A 20,837-nucleotide genomic window follows, 5' to 3' on the forward strand; every position below is an offset into this window, starting at 1 on the left:
CGGCTGAGGTCAAAGAGGTTGCTGCCTGTGTTCTCCTTTAGGATTTTGATGGACTTCTGTCTCACATTGAGGTCTTTCAACCATTTGGAGTTTATTTTTGTGTGTGGTGTAAGGAAATGGTCCAGTTTCATTCTTCTGCATGTGGCTGTCCAATTTTCCCAACACCATTTGTTGAAGAGACTGTCTTTGTTCCATTGGACATTCTTTCCTGCTTTAAGACCTTGATGTTTTTTAAGAGTGCTGACCAGCATTGAGTCTGGGTTGGTCTGATCTGTATTTTTTTAAAGATTTTATTATTTTTTTTTATTTGAGAGAGAGAGAGGAACAGTAAGAGAGAATATGAGTGGGGCAGGGAGGAGCAGAGGGAGAGGGAGAAGCAGGCTCCCCACTGAGCAGGGAGCCCAATGCAGGGCTTGATTCGACCCTGGGATCATGACCTGAGCCGAAGGCAGACGCTTAACTGACTGAGTCACCCAAGTGCCCTGATGTTTGTTTATATGTTTGTTTGTTTTAATTGGTGGGCTGAGATTCTAGGGAAAAAGACCACAGAGGGCATATACCGTTCTCATCACATCGTTAAGAGGTGCTCTTGAGCTCAATATGACTGATCATTGGCAGTGTTGACCTTGATCACTTGATTAAGGGGGTGTCAGCCAGGTCTCTCCACTTTAAGCTACTATAATCCCCCTTTCATACTAGGTCTATGTAAAGTGAGTCATTACGTCCAGCCCACACTCAAGGAGAGAGAGATCAGGACCCCCTCCGGGGGGGAGGGGTGCCAAAGAATCTGTGTTCCGCTGGTGAAACCACAACGGTAGCTAGTAACCCTGGGGGGAGACAAGGCTGTGCAGACATGTCATTCCCCCTCACTTGGGTCCACCGAACTCCACATTCACCCACAGTCCTGCCTGCAGCCTTCACCATTGCACTGTGGTGCTCCCTGGTGAGTCCCCTTCCTTCCAGCATGCCTTTTGAGGACATTTGTCCTTGGCACGGCCCCTGGTTTGCAATTCTTCTGCTTAATCCCCTTCATGTAGAGGGTCCAGCTCTACCACTCTCAGCCCTGTCTGCCCCGTAGCCTCTCCTAGAGAAATTTAAAACTGTACTGATGCCCAAATCTTTGTGTACAGAGCATTTGACTCCGTTAGTTCGGGTAGGGTGCAGGCATTAATACTTTATAAAAGGTCTTCAAGGGCGTTCTGTGCTCTGGAGTCCGGGCCGAGGACCGTGGGCCCAGCCCCACCCTCTGGCAGCTTCGCCGGGAGGCTGTCCTCACTCTCTCGGGCAGAACCGGTCACTCCCACAATCTGTGTTCCTCAAGGACTTGGTTCCTGGCAGTATCCATCAGTGCCTCTGTTTGTCCCCAAAGTCAGAAACTGGGTTAGAAACACCAGGAGCAGGAGGATACATGTCAGTCATACTCATTTTCCTGCTGCAGTTACAGCCCTCCGCTCTAGGAGAAACGAGGGCCCCGTGGCCAAGAAGTCACTGGCATGTGCACTTCAGCCATCCCTGCATCCGCACTGTTCAGAAGGAACGTGCTCACATTTGATTTTTTTAATTTTCAGGAACCCAAAAAGACAACACTAACACTTCTGACGAGAAGAGTTGACCTTGAATAGGTCTCTTCTTGGCTGTTTACCTTGGAGCTCACCAAGATGGCAAAGACCATGCCTATAAACCCTTTTACAATGGATCCAAAAAAGGGAGAAAATATTTCAACCATTTGTTTTGAGTTTAAAGAAAAATAAAATTAATTTAACCTTTTTTTTTTTTTTTTTTTTTAATGAACTGACCATGTTGGTAACCTTGTTAGGACTCTATGAGGGTGAAACCTCTGGAGTATGGGTCGGAAGCCATGTGGAGAAAGTCAGGAATAGATGGGATGCCTAATTGTAGGGTGCTGACTTATCCCTCCCCCAAGGGGTTTAGGACAAAGACAGCAGGGGTGTAGTGAGAGGGGGGAGGGTGCTAAGCTATGGAAGATGCTTCTGGAGCATCACACTATAAGCAGGCAGGTCTTGACACACTTTATGCAGCTGATGCTGTTATGGGTTTCCTCCACTTGGGGTCATCTAGTTGTGAGTGAGCTCTTTGAACAGCGCTCTGGTCCTTCCAGGACATCTCCGTGTATTCTAAGTGACTTCTCCAAGTTCTTGCCGCATCATGGCGCCCACATTCAGGCACCAGCAGAGATGAGACCATGGGGAAGTAGAGGCAGCGGAGAACACTTCATGAACTGTGGGTTCCCATCTGTCCTTCAGCACACTGCACCCTGGCACACAAAGCTTCCCTCATGCCTGCTTTGACTTGTCACCTCTCTTGGCCTCAGTATCCTCAGCTAAGGAATGGCAATGATCATAAAGAACCCAAACCATTTTTTGGAGGATTAAATGAGATGGTTTTTGTGTGAGGTCCCCTCACAGTGCCTGGCACATACTGAGTGCCCCCAAATTGCATTTTTGTCATAATTGCAACTTCCGGCCCCCTGCTTCTGCATCCTGGCCACTTCCCTCACCCCTATTTTATCTCATATCTTCCCTCACCCTCCCCCCCTCCATGCAGTATCTCATTCTCAGGACCAGAATCTCATCAGCTGCTCTGTCTGAATTTACCCCGTACCCAGCCCAGTGCCTGGACCACAGCACGGCTCAATCTGAGTGTCTTTAAGAAACAAACAGGTCTTTCCTAGTGGGGCTCTTTGAGGGAAATCATTTCCTTCTGTTCTTCCTGCCTCTCTTGCCGCATCCTCTGCAGCCTGGGCTATAAAGGCTGCTTGTTCTTCACAAGGTGACCCATGGTCCATGGCAGCCAGAGCCTTGATGCAAAGGCAGAAGCTGCTCATGGACCCCCCCTGGAGCCTCACTCCTGATCAAAGAGGCTGCCTTCCAGGAGTGAAGAAGTGGGGGTTACTCTGCAAAATCAAACAGAAACCAAAATTAAAATGATTATTTAACCCTGGAAGAACCCTATGCTCAGAGAAGTGAAGCAAATTGCTCAAACTGCATAGCTAGTTTGATCATTCATTTATACTGCATGGGGAAGCATGTATCTTATCTGGATAAGATCCTTGCCCTTGTGGAGCTTAAAGTCTACTACAGGGGTCAGCAAACTTTTTCTATAAAGCAGCAGAGAGTAAATGTTTTACACTGTATGAGCCATAGTCTCTCTGCCATGACTTAATTCCCCCCTTGAAGTGTGGAAGCAGCCATAGTGATCCGTAACTGAAAGGCATGGCTGTGCTCTGGTAAACCTTTATGTACCAACACAGATGATGAGACACATTTGGCTTCCAGGCTTTACTTTTTCAACCCTTGGGCTAGTGGAAAATAGACTCATGAATGAAACAATTGCATGGCTCACTGTAAAGTTAGTGGTTCAAAGGGAAGAGATGTTCTTCTGGGAACATAAAATAGGAGGACCAGAGAGTCGGAGAAGGTACTCATGAAAAGTGTCATTTGCAGGGGGAGGGTGCCTTTTATGTATTTATTTTTGTAAATTTATCAGTTATTGGCCTGATACTGAACAGTGTTACATGTTTCAGGTGTATGATACAGTGATTCAACATTTCTGTATGTTACTCAGTGCTCATCAGGATAAGTGTCCTCTTAATCCCCTTCACCTGTTTCACCCATCCTCCCACCCACCTCCCCTCTGGTGACCATCCATTTGTTGAAGTGTCATTTTAAGTGAGATCTAAAGATGAGGAGTCATTAATTAGGTGAAAGGAAGGCATGGGAAGGGGTAAGTGTTCTCAGCTGACAGAATAGTTGGTGCAAAGGCCCTGTGGCCAAAGGAACCATAGCTCTTTTCAGACACTGGAATAGAGCCTTGGAACACAAGAGGGATGGCGCGGGAGTGATGAAAACCACAGGGTAAGAGTGTGCTCTTAATCCCAAGAGCAATGGGAAACCACTGCTTTTTTGACTCTAAGGGGTGATATGACTAGATTCTCCTTATGAAGTGCTCACTCTGGCTTCTGGCTGGGAATCTCCCTGACAGTGATCAAAAGAGACCCGGGTTGACAGGCAGCTCAGCACCCTTTCCCCCACTAACTCTTTATTTTATGTTTGCTATTCTAACAAATCTTGCTCTTCTTCCAGTTCCAAAGTTCACATTGCATTATGCATTTTATGACCACAGAGCTCCATCCCATTCCATTTTTCTCACCTCCTGGCTTTCCCTCCCCAGGCCAATCCCCAACTAACTTCGTAAAACTTGCAAGTTAAATTTTTCAAAGACTGTTTCTGACAAAGCAGTGGGAATTAGATTTGGTGAAGCCCTTCATAAAAAATTGAAGACACGCTATATTAACATACATTGATTTATTCATAGTGTTTCATTACAAGTAAGTGAGGATCCTGTAATACCAGGAAAGGTTAGGAGAGCAGGGGAGCACGGTATATTATATTGACAGCTCGGTGGAAATTGAGTCGCTTTTGGATTGAATTTGGAGCGCAGGAAAGGAATTGGCTAGTAAATAAGGCATGAGTTTTACCTCCCAGTGTCTGTATATCAGTGTGCTTGCCACCAGCCCAGGCAAGGGGACAGGGGCAGAATTTCAAAATGCATGAGCACCTGGTGGACTGGGGTCAGCTGCCACCCAGCAGAGCTCTCTGGATGTCTCTGTTCTTGTGCCACCGGGAAACTGGAATCCAGCTGCACATGGGGGGCTCAGCTCCCCCATTTGCTCACCACCCACCAGTCACACTGGGCTCTCCTCACTCCTCCCAACCCTGTTCCTCCCCCAGGCCTTCACCCAGGCAGTTCCCTTTGCTGTGAACCTAGAATGCTCTCACCTCTGCTCTGACTCTGTCATCATCAGATGTCAGCCCACTTCTCCCCTGAGAAACCTCCAGGAGCACACTGTCTTAGTTTGGTGACCCTGAGACATAGACTCGAATATAAGTAGATTACTGAGAAGCGGGAGTGGGGAAGGGAAAGGAAGCCAGTGATGGATGTGTTCCCCAGCTGGCTACCTTTGGAGGCAGTCGGAGTGGAATCCCTCCAAGAAGTCCCCTGGGATGCTGTGGGGGTGTCACGTGGGAGGAGCCCAGCGAATGTGTACATCAGCTACCGTGAGTCTGGTCACTGGGGGTGCTCGTTATCCAGAGCTTCCTGCGAGTGCCCCCCCGCCTCGGAACAGCACTCACGCACAGAGAGGCAGATGTTTGCAGTGCTTCCCTCCGAGAAGCATGGAGGAGGCAGAGGTGACCAGAGGGAAAGCTGGGGACAGGTTCGCCAAGGACCTGCAGCCCGGGTGCCCCTGGCCGGTGGCTCTGCTTGCAAAGTGCCCAAATCCTTCAGCTCTGCGTGTTTCTCCTCCAGGGTTTGCTCTGCCCCAAGTAGTCTGGCCTCGCTCCTCGGCAGGTGACATCGATTCCTACACAGCTACTGCAGGACAGAGGACAGAGAACTTACCTCTGTCTCCAAAACGTCTGGTGCCCTTGCCAGAAACAGCCAACTGCTTATTTCGGATGTAAAGTTGGTGTGTTCCTGTTGCGATCTGGGTTTGGTCTCCCCGTTGAGTCTGAGACATTCTCTACAGAAGACAGAGTGACGTTCGGTGTCTGTGTCGTTGCCTTGCCTCGCTCTGGAACGGAAGACCCCAGGGCACAGGGTCAAGCCTGCACTCACCTGGGCTGTTCCCAGCAGAACACAGCGCAGGTCCCAGAATACAGGCCTGCGCGGGAAACATTCGTGAAGGAGCGAATAAGTGGATGAGTAAATGGATTGAATGAATGCGTTCTTTAGGTAATGATGTGTTGTCTCCAAGCCGGGCAGCTCCTTATAGAATAAGGAGCACAGCGTTCAGATCCCCAGACTTGGGTTTGTCGTGTGTTGGTGGTAGAACACTGCATAACCACGAGAATGCGTGATCTCTAGTGACACGGGACAGCCTGCGTGACTCTCACCAACATGATGTGGAGTGAAAGAAGCCAGACATGCAAGAGTACACCCTGTATGGTTCCATTTATATAAAGTACAAGACCGGGCAAAACTAGTCTGTGCTGTTAGAAGTCAGGATAGAGGTTATCCTTGCTGGGTTGCGGTGGGGGGAGGCAGGAGATGGGAAGGGGGCACAAAGGCTACGTCTTGGTTCCGGTGATGTTCTGTCTCTTGACTGGGTGCTGGGTTATTGGCCTGTGTCCTGTTAGTAAGAATTCATTGAACTGTATAGTGTTCTGTATGTATGTTATACTCTAATAAAACATTTTTAATAGAACAGACTAGATGAAACAAACACACAATCCTGTGTTTGTCACTTTAACAACTGTGTGATTTAGGAATGTGGCACTCAAAATGTGATCTGTGGGGGCTGGTGCTGGAATGCCACCTGTTTGGTTACTTTCACAGCAGGGTAAGTACAGAAATTGGGAGTGAACGCTTAGAAACTCTCGTAGTACCTTGACATTGCTGCAACACCCAAGTGTGTGATGAGTGGACGGGTCTCATCACACGGAGTGCAGACCAGTTTGGCTGTGACCAGACTCACGTGATGAGTCCCATGTGGTCTGCAGATCATGATGGGTCAGCAGTGGATTGAGAAACACAAACCTGGGCCTTTACTGTAGAGAGTTTGGAAAGTGCTGATTTCATGCAAGTTACTTCCAGTTGAGCCTCAGCGTCTCCACCATTAAAAATGAGAATAAGTATCCTGATGCCCCAAGGTTTGGGGAAGAGGAACAAGATAATGCATGAAAAAGCACCAGAGAAAACAGATAATACATTATATGTTAAAATAAAAAAAGAAGAAGAAGAAGATAGCAGGAGGGAAAGAATGAAGAGGGGGAAATTGGAGGGGGGGGATGAACCATGAGAGACGATGGACTCTGAAAAACAAACTAAGGGTTCTAAAGGGGAGGGGGGTGGGAGGATGGGTTAGCCTGGTGATGGGTATTAAGGAGGGCACATTCTGCATGGAGCACGAGGTGTTATATGCAAATAATGAATCATGGAACACTACATCAAAAACTAATGATGGAATGTATGGTGATTAACATAACATAATAATAAAAACAAATTAAAAATAAAGTGAAGAGCAGTAAAAAAAAGAAAGAAAGAAAGAAAGAAAAAGCACCAGAGAGCGCCATGTGGACACCAAGGGACACGGGAACTGCCTTTTAAATTAGCCTTCCAAACCATTCTTATCGGATGCCGTGCATAAACACCTCTCTTGGTGCTGTCCAATATGGCAGCCTCTGGCCACACATGGCTCCTGAGCTTTTGAAATGTAGCTAGTCCAGATGGAGATGTGCCTTAAGGACAAAGTACATACGAGATTTCTAAGACCTAATATGAATAACAGAATATAAGATACCGCGTTAGATTTTTAGGCTGATTACAGGTTGAAATGATAATTCTTTGCAAATATCGGGTTCAACAAAATATATTATTAAAATTAATTTTACTTTCTTTTTTACTTCTGTTTTCATGTGACCACTAGAAGGTTGAAAAGCAGGTGTGTGGCTCACATTCTGTTTCTGTTGGGCAGCAAGGCTCCCGTGTATCAACAGTGGAGTATTCGAGGCTGGGATAATCTGGAAAGTGGACGGTCACAGCAGAGCTTGCTGTTCAAGCCTTCATGCCTCCTTTTCTTTGCCTCTCCTGATGTTTCCCTGGATGAGCTCTGTCCAGCTTCCCGAGTGAGGTATTTACTTGTTTGTTTGCTGGCTTGTCGTACAGATCAACTACAAGGCTGTTGGCTCACTGGACCCGAGTGCTGACCTCTCCAGCCAGCGGGGGAAAGTCTTCAAGCTCCGGAATGAAACCCACCACCTCTTTGTGGGTCTGTACCCGGGGACCACCTACTCCTTCACCATCAAGGCCAGCACAGCAAAGGGCTTCGGGCCCCCTGTCACCACTAGGATTGCCACCAAAATTTCAGGTATCTCTCTTAATAGAAAGGGAAAAGGGAAGAAGCGTATTCTGGGTTTTTTTTTTCCCCATTCCTAATTTTCTGGGAGCAAAAAAGGACAGAGCCAGCTGTCACCTGGTGGTATTGGAGCAATTAGGATGATGTAGTCCCTAACGTGTTAGCATGGTAGTCTTGTGAAGAAACCGAATCCACGAACTTCCTAAAGTGTAAAAAACATACTAATTAGACTAGACCAGCGGGAATGCTAAGTGATTCAGCAAATAATTTACCACACAACTGCATTAAATAGTACATTTTTTCTCATACAAATTGGTTTGTAAAAATGTGCTTTCAGCAATATTCCTTTTGGCAGTACAGAGCACAGCACAAGTTCTCATGAAATGTCTGAGAATGAGTGAATGAATGAATGAATGAATGAATGAATGAATGAATGACTAGTCCAAAGCCATAGAAGTCTGAGATTTCACCTGCCGTCCCTGGGAGGGCCCCCTCCACCACCGGGCAACATCAATACAGAATTATCTCGGATCCCATTTTACAATTTTCATTTTTTGAGACTCCCTGTGCAATTCTGGCCTGCATACATACATAGTTTGTATAGATACCCACAGTGGTTTTTGCAGCTTAATGTTTTCACTTATCTTTATACCATAAGCGTTTTCCATGTTGGTACACTGCTTTCATGATAATGTTCTGTCAAGTGGATGGACGTTATTTAATTAAACATTCCCCTGTGGTTGGATATATTTGGTGCTTCCATGTTTTTATAACATAATGCTTCATAAACTTGTTACAGAATAAAGTTTAATTCCTTGGTTTGGATTATAACTTTAGGATTAAATTCCAGAAATTGAAATACTGAATTAAAAGGGATGTGGGTTTTAATAGCTCTTAATATAAATGGCTAGATTACCTTCCCAAGGGATTAGATTTTCATACTCCTATCAGTTGGGGCTGAGAGAAGGGAGGGTCTCATGAAAAAAAAGAGAGAGAGAAAAGATAAGAGGAACTAGTTCATCACTGCTGTGATTTGCATTTCAAATGTGTTGAACAAGATCGGCTCTGCCTTCACGTCTTTGTTAAGTACTTAGACTTCCTGCATTTATCTGTTTATTTGGTGTGGAACTTTTTGATTCCTGAGGGCGCTGGCCACCTCATGGCCATTCTTCCCCAGACTCTTGCGCACCTGGGAGGGACCCGAGGGCAGGTGGGAAGGAGAGCATGCTCTGCTGAAAGCCTGGGACACCATGTGCCTCTCACCGAACCCTTTCCCACATGTCCCCCTACTGGTCATCCTGGGTATCTTTAGGGATGGCCCCAATGGGGAGGTGGTGAGCTGGGTTTGGGACCTGTGCTGAGTGCCCTCCTCTCTCTGCTCTCTGCCCAGCTCCGTCGATGCCTGAATATGACACAGACACCCCACTGAATGAAACAGACACGACCATCACGGTGATGCTGAAGCCCGCTCAGTCACGGGGAGCCCCTGTCAGGTGAGAAAGGTTCTTCCCTTGGACTTTGCCAGCAACTACACTTTGCCCCAGGGCTGCAGCTTTCAGATTGGCTCAGTTCGGGGGCACCTGGGGGGCTCAGTCAGTTAAGCATCTGACTTCTGATCTCAGCTCAGGTCTTGCTCTGAGTCATGAGTTCAAGCCCTGTGTTGGGCTCCATGCTGAGTATGGAACCTACTTAAAAAAAAAAAAAAAAATTGGCTCAGCTCAGTTCAACAAGCATGCGTTGAGCATCTTACATGCCAGGAATGGATGGGGCACAGGGGATCAAAACGATTTGTTTATTCATTCCTTCAGCAAACATTTCTTGGGCACTCACTCAGGGCCAGGCCCTGTTTAACTACTTGGGAGACAGCAGTGAACTAGCCGCGAAGAAGTCATTTTCTAAAGAAAGTCACACTTGAGTTGGGAAGCAAAAAACATGAGAATATAATTACAATAGAGTGCGTGCTTATGGAGATATACATAGATCATTATGAGAGTTCAGGGAAGACATTCCCAGCTGACATTCTCAAGTGACACAGAGATGTATCTTAAATGTTATATAAGATTTTGCCAAAGTAGTAAGAGGGTTCAGCATGAGCAAGGCATGAAGGAGAGAAATAGCCTGATATCATGGGAGCAACCAGGAGTAGTTAATCCAAGGCTCAGGATCTTCCTTTAGCATCAAGGGCAAGGCAGGAGCGGTTGGGTGAGAAGGGGGGCCATGTTTGAGAAGTTCCAGCTTCTCTGAGGGCCCTTGGGGAGCCACTGGATAGCCCCCTGCAATGTGACTTTTATGATACTGGAGGCTGGGAGACCAGCCAGGATGGAGGCTATTGAGATGGTCTAGTTCTCTGTTTTCCGACCTGGATCCAGCTCTACCCAGAAAGTGTAAGTGGCAGAGGAAACAGAATCAACGGCCAATAGCTTAGAAGTTGCCACATATTCTAAAGATTTTGAACAGTGTTTGACTCTGAGTCAGGCCTTGCAACAGGTGTGTGTAGTACTCGTGGAGCTCCTGGCCATAGAACTTTTGTCTTATATTTTCCACATGGGTTGTTCCAGAACTGTCCTACCTGTGATGAGCCAGAGCAGATGGTGGCTCTTCCGTCAGATGAATCATTACCTGACTTAACTGCTTTTCTCCCTGTTACTCTCAGGCAACATGGTCCTTTGCTTCTCTCTGTGCACGGATTTCACTCTCTCTGTACATTCTATAAGTGATTGTCCTCATTTTCATGGGAAGGTACCGAGGCTCGGAAATGCCCAGGAACACACAGGAGTCGGTAGGAGAGCTGAACTCGAATGCAGGTCCCCCAGGTGCCAAATCATGTGTTCCCCTTGGGCCACCAATGCCTCTCTCCCTTTCCCAGCTCTCAGCCTCTCATACAGCAGGACTGGTCACTACCTCAAAATCTAAGAGAGCCTCTTAGGTGGTACGAGTATGGTCCGGGAAAAAGGAACAGCTTGCCCAACATTGCACAGCAAGTTAGCAGCTGACCCAGGTGCACGGGCCAGATCTGACGGAAAGCCTATGACCTTTATGTTGGAGACCCGTGTCCCCTTGCATTACTGCAAGCCTGCAGATCAGCAAGGGGACCTCATCAGCTGGCATCCAACCGTGCGGCTCCTGGCAGGTGCGGGTTCTCTCTAGCTTGCTGCCGACTGCTGGTTGCTGTGTGGGGTGATGGAGAGGATGTGACTTTGGTGACTGCTAACCTGGATTCAGATCCTGCTCCATCCCTGCTGTGTGACTTTGAGCAAGATACTTAATCTCCCTGACCCTCAGTTTTCCTTATCAGGAAGGCATGGATGGTAGCTGTTTCATAGAGGCTGAATAAAATATGGAAGTGCCCAAAGCAAGGCAGACCTTAGAGAGTTAGTTCCTTCCTTAGCTTTGCTTCTTCTCTGTGACACTTAGGGGGTTCTATTCAGAACAGGTTTTTTGAAAATCTACCCTCACTATAGGGTCACAGTGTTGCCCACTTCCTCATGGTCACAGAGCCAGTAAGTGATGAGATGAGGCTTACAACCTGTTCAAATTTCCAGGGCTTTTCGAGACCCTAGTTCCATGGTGGGAAAGAAAGGGCTTTGTTTTTTTACCTAGGAGCCCCTAACTTTATTCCAGCACAAAGTTGCACAAAAACCTCTTTTCAGAAAAAAAAAAAAGTGTTATACTGAGAAATAAGCAATCTTGGTCTTGCCCAGCGGCAGATCAAGTTACTTTCTCTACAGAGGATCCAAGGTCCCATCCTCAAAATGAATCAGATTATATATCTGTGAGCCTCTGAAAACTCATCAAGCCTAGCTGAACACAGATGGGAGTAATTATCATCGTGTCTTATTGGGCGACTGTTAGGTTCCAAGAATTTAACCTTGACTAACCTATTCCGTATTATTATGTCCCTGTTAAATGAGGAAACTAAAAGCTCATGGTCACAGAGCCAGTAAGTGATGTGATGGGACTTAACACCCAGGCCTGCCCAACTCCAGAGACCAGCAAAAGGGTCCTCTGAGCAGCCCAAACCAATGTTCCTGGGGAAGCTTTTCCAGTCCCCCCCCCAAAAGGGGCCCCTTACACTTCCCCTCTGAGCCTGCATGCTCTTAGTTTGCACTAAGCTCATTGCATCCTAAGACTGCGGTGATTAGGAGGTGGGAATGGAAATGCCCCAGTAGCAGTGAGAAATGACAGTGAGCAGGGAGCAAAAAAACAGGGCAAGTCTACAAAACAATCACAGATGACTCAGCAAACGGGGAGGTGTACCTGCTGTGACCCCTGCAGCCACTCACAGCCATGGATGTTCGTTAGCTGCTCTGATTCAACTAAAAATGTAGCATTAGGTTCTGCGTCTTCAAGTGAAAAGAGCCTGCTAGTTCCCACATAATGAGTAAGCCCTCACTACGTGCCTGTCGCCATACATAAACTTTCTGTATCCTCACAACATTGCCATAATCGTCTCCCCATTTTGCAGATACAGAAACGGAGATCAATAGAAGCCAAGTAAGTTGACCCAGGCCACGAGACAAGCCGCGGTAGAGGCAGAATTTAAACTCAGTTCAGCTGACCCTAAGCCAGCGCTCATTTCACACTACCTCCCGAGAAGAAAGTTGTGCATGCCATATTTTCGTGACATTTCCATTGGGAAAAAAAAATTAAATGTCACCGCTTAAAGGGGCAATGCTTGGTGTCTGGAAATGTCTGGATGCTTTTCTTCTCAAGGCTCTGGATCACTGAGGGTGGGTGTAGGCTCAGTTTGGGGAATTATTTTCAGACTGTTGCTTGGGCATTTGCCAGGAAGGGAAGACTAGCCAGTGCCGGCCTGCGTGACTTCCAGGCCAACAGCAACAACAGCAGTGGCCATGTCATGGAAGATTTCAGTTACCTTAACCCTCTTTCATCTTGAACTCTAGGCACTGGGATGCCCATCTGGGAGGCAGGTGACCATTAGGTCATTCAGCATATATATATGGAGCCCTTGCTGTGTCCCAGGAACTGAGCTAAGCAGTGGGGATAGAGCAAGACACAAGGTCGATACACACCTGTCCTCTTGAGGCTTAGCATCCAGCAAGTGTGCATGCAAACAGGGAGAGAGGCAGGGCATGGAGCAGGTAAGCAGACCCAGTACTGAAACTGGCAGAACAAGATACTATGAAGCCTGTGGGGACAGTGTATTGATGGAGAGAACTGGACTGGCCAGAGGGATAGGCACAACCCTGGCAAGCAGGCCAGTGAGGAGTCCCACAGGTCAGGGAAGCATGGGCATCAAGAAGACAGTGAAGGCTCTCTAACCGTAGGACATGGTGAGCCACTGGATGGATTGGGTCATGGGTGCCTGGAATCATATTTTCTGGTTGATAGCTCCTTTAATTCCATTGTATCATGTGATCTTCGCTTACCCAGTGAGTCAGCTGGTGGGGAGTACCATCTGCATATCAGAGGAGGAAGCTGAGGTCTAAGATGCTAAGTGGTTGGCCCAGGGTCATGGAGCTCGTTTCCATGGAGCCAGTGCAAGGACCTCGCTTCCTGCTTCTGAGTTCGTTGCTCCCTCAGGACATTCCGTATTCTCTGCCCAGGATGTCAAGTGAGATCTCGGTAACCTTTTGGTAGGGCTGTTGAGTGAGCTCTCATTGACTTGGGAACTTGGGGCAGGCAAGGTGAATTCACAGGGGGCCTCCAGCCCAGGACGGTGCAGGTCCAGCCTTTAACTTGTGAACCCCAGCACGTCCCTGAGTCAAGCAGCCGGTTCTCCAGCAGCCTCCCTCCTGAGCCTTGGCTGCAGGCCCCCTCCCCCCACCATGCAGGGAGGCAAGGAGGAGAAGAGCGGATTGTCTTGTGGGGCTCTTGCACCCCCATCCCTCCATCCAAACCACCTCGGAAGCTTGGCCTATTTTTCTAATACTCCACAATGGAGATTTATTGCTTTTGCATTGCTTTCCCCAGGCCTTCAAAGATTTATTGGTTTTTAAGTGACAGAATCCCAGAATTGCTTAAAAGATCAATCAAATAGTGACTAGAATCTAATATTCAGCTCCAACTCGAACCCACCAAACCTTCTTCCCCCACGCCTCACCTGTCACGCTGATGTATCTGTGGTAACCTTCATAAGAAAGTAACTTGGCCGTGAATTTATCACCCATAATGCAGTCCCTGAAGCAGAGCCCCAGAGTCTGTAGCAGACCTTCCCCCCCAGGTCCCCAGCTGGCTTCTTTGGGGCTGTCCTTCTGTCCCCCTGCTCTCCTTCCCCTCCTGTCAGTCACAGGGACCTGCCCACCACCGCACCGCAGAGTCAGCAGTGGGATTAGCTCTTTCTTGTACCCCTCTGCCACACTGCATCCACTCCCTTGACCTGCCATGGTGGCCTTGCTGGTTTGCCTGCCATCAGTTGTTCTTCCTTCAGTCCATCCCCCACTGAGCTGCTGGATGCTCCCTTAAATTCTTAAGTGGGTCACTGGCTTTCCACTGTATGAGGTTCGAGCTTCTTAGCACGGAATTCAAGGCCCATCAGAATCTGGCTATGACCTCCGCTTCTGGTTTTATTCCCCTTCACTCTGCCCCCTTTACCAGTGTTTACTCAGCAGGACCCAGTTCCTCATTCTTTAATTGTGTTATGTACCTGCCAGTAGGTTTTCTTTGGTTCTGTGTCTTGCCCGCCCCTCACTAGACGATGAGCTCCAGCAAACCTGAGGCTTGACACTGTTGGATGCCCTTTCCCTGGGACAGTGGCCGGCACTTAGTAGGTCCTCGGAAACACAATTAAGTGAGTGATTCAGCACGTCTGTTTTGCACACCTGGTAGATGTCAGGTCCTGGGACTGGAGATGCAGTTCACAGGCGCTGCCTTCAGCTGTCTCCGAATCCGTAAGAGCACCACCTGGTAGAACTTCCTGCAGCGATGGAAATGTCCTGTGTCTGTGCCGTCCGGTCATCACCTCCAAACAGTCATAACCTCCAACTCAACCACCTACTGAGCACTTGAAATATGACCAGTGTGACTGAGGAACTGGAGTTTTAATTTTTTAAGTTTCTTTAAAGAGTCTTTCAAGGTCATTCATAGCTCATGGCTGCCATTTTGGACGATGTAGTTCTGTCAGGAAGACAATCAGAGAAAGAAAAAAATCCTTGGTCAGAGGTTTCTATGAGAGTGTTCTGTGCAGAGGCATCCATCCTGAGCCTGATGAGTTCAGGTGCAAAGAGGGCTTCCTGGAGGCAGTGTTGCCAGCTGAGGGGAGTTTGCTCCATGAAGGAGGGGGAAGCAGCACACGCAGGAGACAAGGCAGAGAAGGTACACGTGTGGTGGCGAGAACAGCAGCGTGCTCGGGCGGAGAGGAGGAGGGAGGCAAAGGAGCAGGCCGGAGCCAGGTAAAGAATCTTCACTCTGGGTTTGGACTTTGTTCTGACAGGTGTAGGGAACACTTCGTTCTCCTCTCAGCAGTCGAGCCCTCGCCTAGCTGTTCTCTGTACTGAGCTCGTCTTCTCTACCCAGCCAGTGTCCGGGTCCGACCCTGCAGCAGGCTGCATCGGCTCCCCTCTGGGCTCCCACTCGGCGCTGGCCGCGCTCCCCGGTCAGGGACTTGGGGTGTCGGTCTCTACCAGCCCCTGACCTCTTAGGTTCCTCCTACCGTAGCTCACTTCCCAGTTGGATCCATCGGAACAGCAGAGGCTTCTGGAATCAGATCCAGCCTTACACAGTTGACTCACTGAGTGGCCTCGAGCCAGTTACTTCATTTCTCTGACCTTAAAGCTGCTTGCTGGGAAAATGGGAGTACCCACGTCACAGATTGTTTTAAAAGTCCAATAAGGTGAATTGTGTAAGGCGCGCCCGGTCGTTGTTCAGCTTGCTCCTTGGGGTGGCCCAGCTGTTGGCAGAGAGTGGCTCCCTGCCCTAGGAGCCGCGGGGAAGGTGCTTCTCTGAGGCCTGCTGCACACGGATGCCTGTTTGCTGTTTGCTGCTCGGACACCAAGAAGATCTGCCTGTAGGGTGCTGGCAAGGGTGTGACCCATCGGGGAATGTGCAGTGATCTCCAGGAGTGTCACAAAATCCTCAAACCAGTATTCCTCCCAAACACATCCTCAGATTTCGGCACATTTCAGAAACACGGAATCAAGCAGATGGGGCTGGGGCATCTCCACTGCCGAAAGGCCAGCAAATCAAGGGCTAAGAGCAGCGCCCTCAACTTGGAGGAGAGGCCCCCATATGTTGTGAAATCAAAGGAAAGCAGACCCAAAGCATCCTCGGGAAGGGGCTTGGGGCCCCACATGAGCTTTCTTTAGCAAACCTTATAAATACAGGGGACCAGACTGGGGACCTGAAATCAAAACCAAGCAGGAGAGGTGAGACCAGATCACAGGAGAGGAGTCAGGTTTTTCCATTCACAATTCATTAAGTCAGTAAATACCTGATTGGAATTTGAGCAAACAGCCATGTGGCAGACATTGGGCTGGGCATCGGAGACCCAGACATGAGCAGGCAGGCCCACGTGCAGACATCCTAATGGCAGAGAGAGCTCTGGGCAAATGGTACCAGACACTGACTGACGACACGGACCCGTTCGCAGTTGCAGCCCATTCTCATTGGCTCGGGGCCTTCTCTCCACCCCACCTCTGATTTCAGCTGAGGCTGAGCTGGGTGTATTCCATGCAGAGGGACAGGACCCTTCCTCCAGCGCCAGCCCCCCTCCCTCTCTTCTTCTTGGCTTCAGTGCTCCCTCCAAAGCCCCACAGACCTTGGTGCGTGTGAGCAGGCAGATACAGCTCAGAAACACATGGGATTGAATGCCAGCCAGGGGCGGGAGTCCAGGCATGCCCGGCCTCCTATCCTCCAGATGGGCCATTCTGAGATGCATGCCACGCGGGTCCTCACATACTTACATTAGGACTGAGCCCGGCTTGCCCGCAAGGGGAGCCAGCTCGACAACACACACCTTGCTGGTTTTTCTTCCTTCTGTGTCTCACTGTTTGACCTAAGAGGGGATCACACCAGGCTGGAGAGTCAGGAGATGAGGTTGGAAAAACTAAAAGGAGGCCAGGAGGACAGCGGTGGGCAGAAAATGCAAGGGCAAGTGGCCCCTGATGAGGGTGGATGGGAAAGTGCCAGAAGACGTTGCTCTCCAGATGAGAAGGGACGGCCATCCAAGGCTGAGCGGTTGTGGCTATGGAGGGAGGGCCTTGAGCGGGGAGAATGGGCAGCAGCTTTGGTGATGACTTCTCTACAGGGTGGGCAGGTGGGTGGGAAGGAAAAGACATTGTCCTGGGTGACTCCCAGGTTCTGGCTAATTAGTGGGGTGGAGGATGGTGCCATTCTCTGAGTCAAGGAACACTAAGGGCAGAAAGAGTCTGCGAGGACACATCACCCAGGAGACACCAGTGGTGGTGAATGTGGCCTGGGTACCTAATGGGGCATAAGGAACCAGCTGGGCAGGAATAGGGCTGGGATTTGATGTGTGGTCCAGGCGAGTGCTGGGGGACCTCTGAGGGACCTCCTCCAGAGCTAGGACTTGTGACCTGCTTTTATGGGATGCTTCAGGCCTAGTACATGGTGGGGCAGCTCTGGCTTGGAGGGCCAGGAGCATGACAGTCTGAGTACATGGAGACAGGAATCTGGCTAGTGACCTCTAATATCCACTGCAAGTTCTCTTTACTCCCTGATGAGAAACCCCTGAGCCCTTTGCATTTGACAGGTGCAGGTCGTTAAGACTATGACTTTGAAATGCACAGTCACGAGCTGCAGTACAAATTGGAGATCCAGTCAACTCCTAAAGAAAGAAGACACTTCACTGGAAAGAAGAGAAAAAATTGCCAGATTTCTTCCAGGATTCCTTTAATAACCGTGGAGCCCAGATGGGGACCACATAAAACAACCACAGAAGGCTTCTGCTGGTCCCTTGGAGCTGCAGTGAGCAAAATTGGCATCGTTACCATCTGATTCTCAGATATGAGCACATGATGGTGTCCAATTAGGAAGGGGAAATGAACGTTTTCGAGGATTTATTAGCATGGGGCAGCCTGAGGGGTTACTGAGTCCCCGTCCACATTGGGAGAGATGGAAAACAGCAATTATACTTGGATACTCTTTCTCGAGATACCATTTATTTCACTTAGTTCCCCAGCTCTCTGGGCCTCCTTTGCTGGGGCCTGAAGACAGGGAGCGCTACGTGTCCCACTTTGGTGGAGGGATGGGCAAGAGGCGCTCCCACATAGACTGCAAGAAGATTTAGCTCTGAAAGTAATACTGTTTGTCGCCAAGTCTATCCGCATGCCGGGATTTCATCACACCAGACTGGGGAAGAGGAGCCAGATACAAAAAGAGACAACCAGAAATAAGACATAGTGGGATAAATACTACTGCAGAGCTGTTCCCGATGGGGCTGTCCCATACTCTAAATATGGCGACTAAGGACACACGTAACTATGATTAAAGGGACATGTCACCACCATCGAAACTAGAGAGACAGGGTCAATCCGGTGAGTGTGGCACAAAGGCACAGTTGGAAAGACCATGCAGGGAAACAAAAGGGAGGAAGGATGGGCCCCAGATAACGTAGGCGGGTTAACATTCACTTCAGCTCACCCTAATTGTATTGCGGCTTTCCCTTTTTTGGCCCCCGAACAACCCAACTTACCAAGAATTGGTTCCGGTGTTGATGGATTCTGGATTTTATTCCTTAGGCTCAAATCAAGGAGGAAAAACAGGTGTTTCAGAAAGAATATTTTAAATGGAGCAGGAGGAGCAGTTGCTAGAACATGAAGAACGAAAGAGTGTTCTATTTTGGACCGTCTGCCATCTGGAGAGATGGAAACAGACTGTCACTGGCATGAGGGAGAAGAGCGTGTGGTTGTCATGTTCACCTCCTACCATAGGGACTATTTAAATTCCAGAAGGCTGGAGGGCTAGAGAGGCATGAGAACAGCGGGTTTTAGATTGGAGAACCATTAACATTCAAGTGGTATTTGAAGCATGGGAGGAGCAGATGACCTTATCCAGGGAGAGTATCTACAAGAAGAGATGAAGAACAAGACAGCTCTGTGAAGCTCTGTCAAGGAACCATGCAGGAGATGGAGAAGGGCTGGCCAAAGAGGTAGAAGAAACACCAGGGCAGAGTTAAAACATGAAAGCTAAAGGAAGAATGTTTTTTTAAATAGGAGATGGTTGAAGTTTTGTAGTTCAGTTTTCTCTAAGAGCTCCCAGCAGCTCTTACCATAGAAAAGAAGAAAGACACCTACCTTGATCCGGGGCCATGGGAAAAGGAAGATGATGATGTCAACAGAAGTGCTTAAAAATGGGCCATATGGTCCAGGCTTGATTTTAAAAGCCCATGGAGGTAGATGTGCAGATAACAGATTTTGAGGGCCAGGTGACCCCAATGCTGTTGAGGAAACTGTGCAGAAGGTACAAGGCTGAGAGAGGCTAGACAGACGGGAAGTGGCATTCAGAGAGTAAAATGATCAAAGATAAGGTTTTAGTAATGGAGCCCAGCAACGGGAGAATATGGCTCTAGGTGTCACCATGTTGGCAGTGGTAGTGGATGGATGGTAATGGATTCAAGGTGAAGGTCACTGAAGCCAAGTATTTCAAGGACCAAAGAGGCCAAACTAAGGATGGGCAAGCTGTCTGAGTAGATGTAATTCTTATAACTCGAATCCTCCCAACCCTGGGGATGTGCTGAAACCCTTTGCAGGAGCAACAGTGATTCTGCAAGGTGTCTTCTCCTGGGTCTCACTTTGCTCCAACTTTTTTTTGGCTGACTTCTGTTTCTCACAGTGTTCTGGGCCCTGTGACAGTTTGCATCACTGCTTTGTCTCAGATCTTGCGCAGCTGATAACGGATGGTTCTCAGTTTCTCTGTCTGCAGCCGCCCAAAGGTCAGACTTTCAAGTCAGCCTCCATCAAGTGCATTTCTATAGCCTGATCTATTGATGTTCTTCTGAGCTAGTGCATAGATCTGTGCCATGTTAGAATCCAAGGAGGTTTGCTCTCATCCAAAAAGCATTCTGCACAAGGCTCGCTCCAGCTGTCTGCGGCTGCTCAGAGAGTTGCCTCCTCTCAGTAGCAGAGAGAGAGGTGATCTTGAAAGTCCTGGCTTTTTGGTAGGACAAGAGCAACCTAAAGGTTAGAGTCTCAGCCACGAGGCAGAAGAAATTTGTACTTACCCCCTTTCACAATGCAGTCCATCCTTTTCTTGCCTGGCTACAACTGCTTATGGTTTGCTCTTTCACTGGTGCATCTCCACTTGAGTGTAGGCTCACTAAGCACTTTGTAAAGATTATAAATATATAAAGTAAGTATTCATAGGACAGGGGTAGCAGCTCCAGTAACACAAGAAGGATTCAAGGGCAAGACTTTAGACCTATACTGTCTAATACTGAAGCCACAGCTACACAGGGCTATTTAAATTTAAATTAATTAGAATGAAATGAAATTTAAACTTCCATTCATTAATTACACCATCCACATTTCAAGCACAATAGCCACATGTGGCTAGTGGCTACCATATTGAACAGCATTCCCATCATCACAGAAAATTCTGTTTCACTGCATTGCTCTAGACCCTCAGAGGGCTGCTCAAAAGAGGTCAGGGCCCACGTCCCATTTCAAAGGGACTATTAATGGGGGCTTAGACTCAGGCCTAAAATGTAAGTCTCAAAAGCTCGAGTGGGACCTATGACTGGGCTGACTTGCTGCTCAGACCCTGACCTCCTGAGGGAGGCTTCCCAAGCCCCACTGCATCCCGCTCACTGGCGTAGCATCTGGGAAATGATTTAACCCCAGGGTTATCAAATCCCAGTGGCTATTAGAATCACCTAAAGAGCTGGGAAATATGTAGGTTTTTCCCATCCCCAGGACTAATAGGACCGGACTTAAGAATCTCTATTTGCACGAGCTCCCAGAGGATGATCATGCTGGTCTCAAACCACATCTTCAGCACCACTGGATTAGTTTACAGGTGAGCATCTGTGTAGAGAAAGGAGCCG

At 48.4% G+C, this 20,837-nt stretch overlaps 1 protein-coding gene across 1 annotated transcript in view; it reads left to right on the forward strand.

Annotated features, from left to right (window-relative positions):
- PTPRT (protein tyrosine phosphatase receptor type T) overlaps positions 1 to 20,837 on the forward strand; it is a 337,632-nt gene that overhangs the window by 94,893 nt on the left and 221,902 nt on the right. Inside the window, exons 6-7 of the mRNA XM_081832270.1 lie at positions 7,687 to 7,888; positions 9,267 to 9,369. Coding sequence (XP_081688396.1) covers positions 7,687 to 7,888; positions 9,267 to 9,369 — 305 coding nt within the window. The remainder of the gene's footprint in view (positions 1 to 7,686; positions 7,889 to 9,266; positions 9,370 to 20,837) is intronic.

This window comes from Leptonychotes weddellii, chromosome 10, assembly GCF_054177405.1.
Source record: "Leptonychotes weddellii isolate Sample4059 chromosome 10, ASM5417740v2, whole genome shotgun sequence".
NCBI classification, from domain to species: Eukaryota; Metazoa; Chordata; class Mammalia; order Carnivora; family Phocidae; genus Leptonychotes; species Leptonychotes weddellii.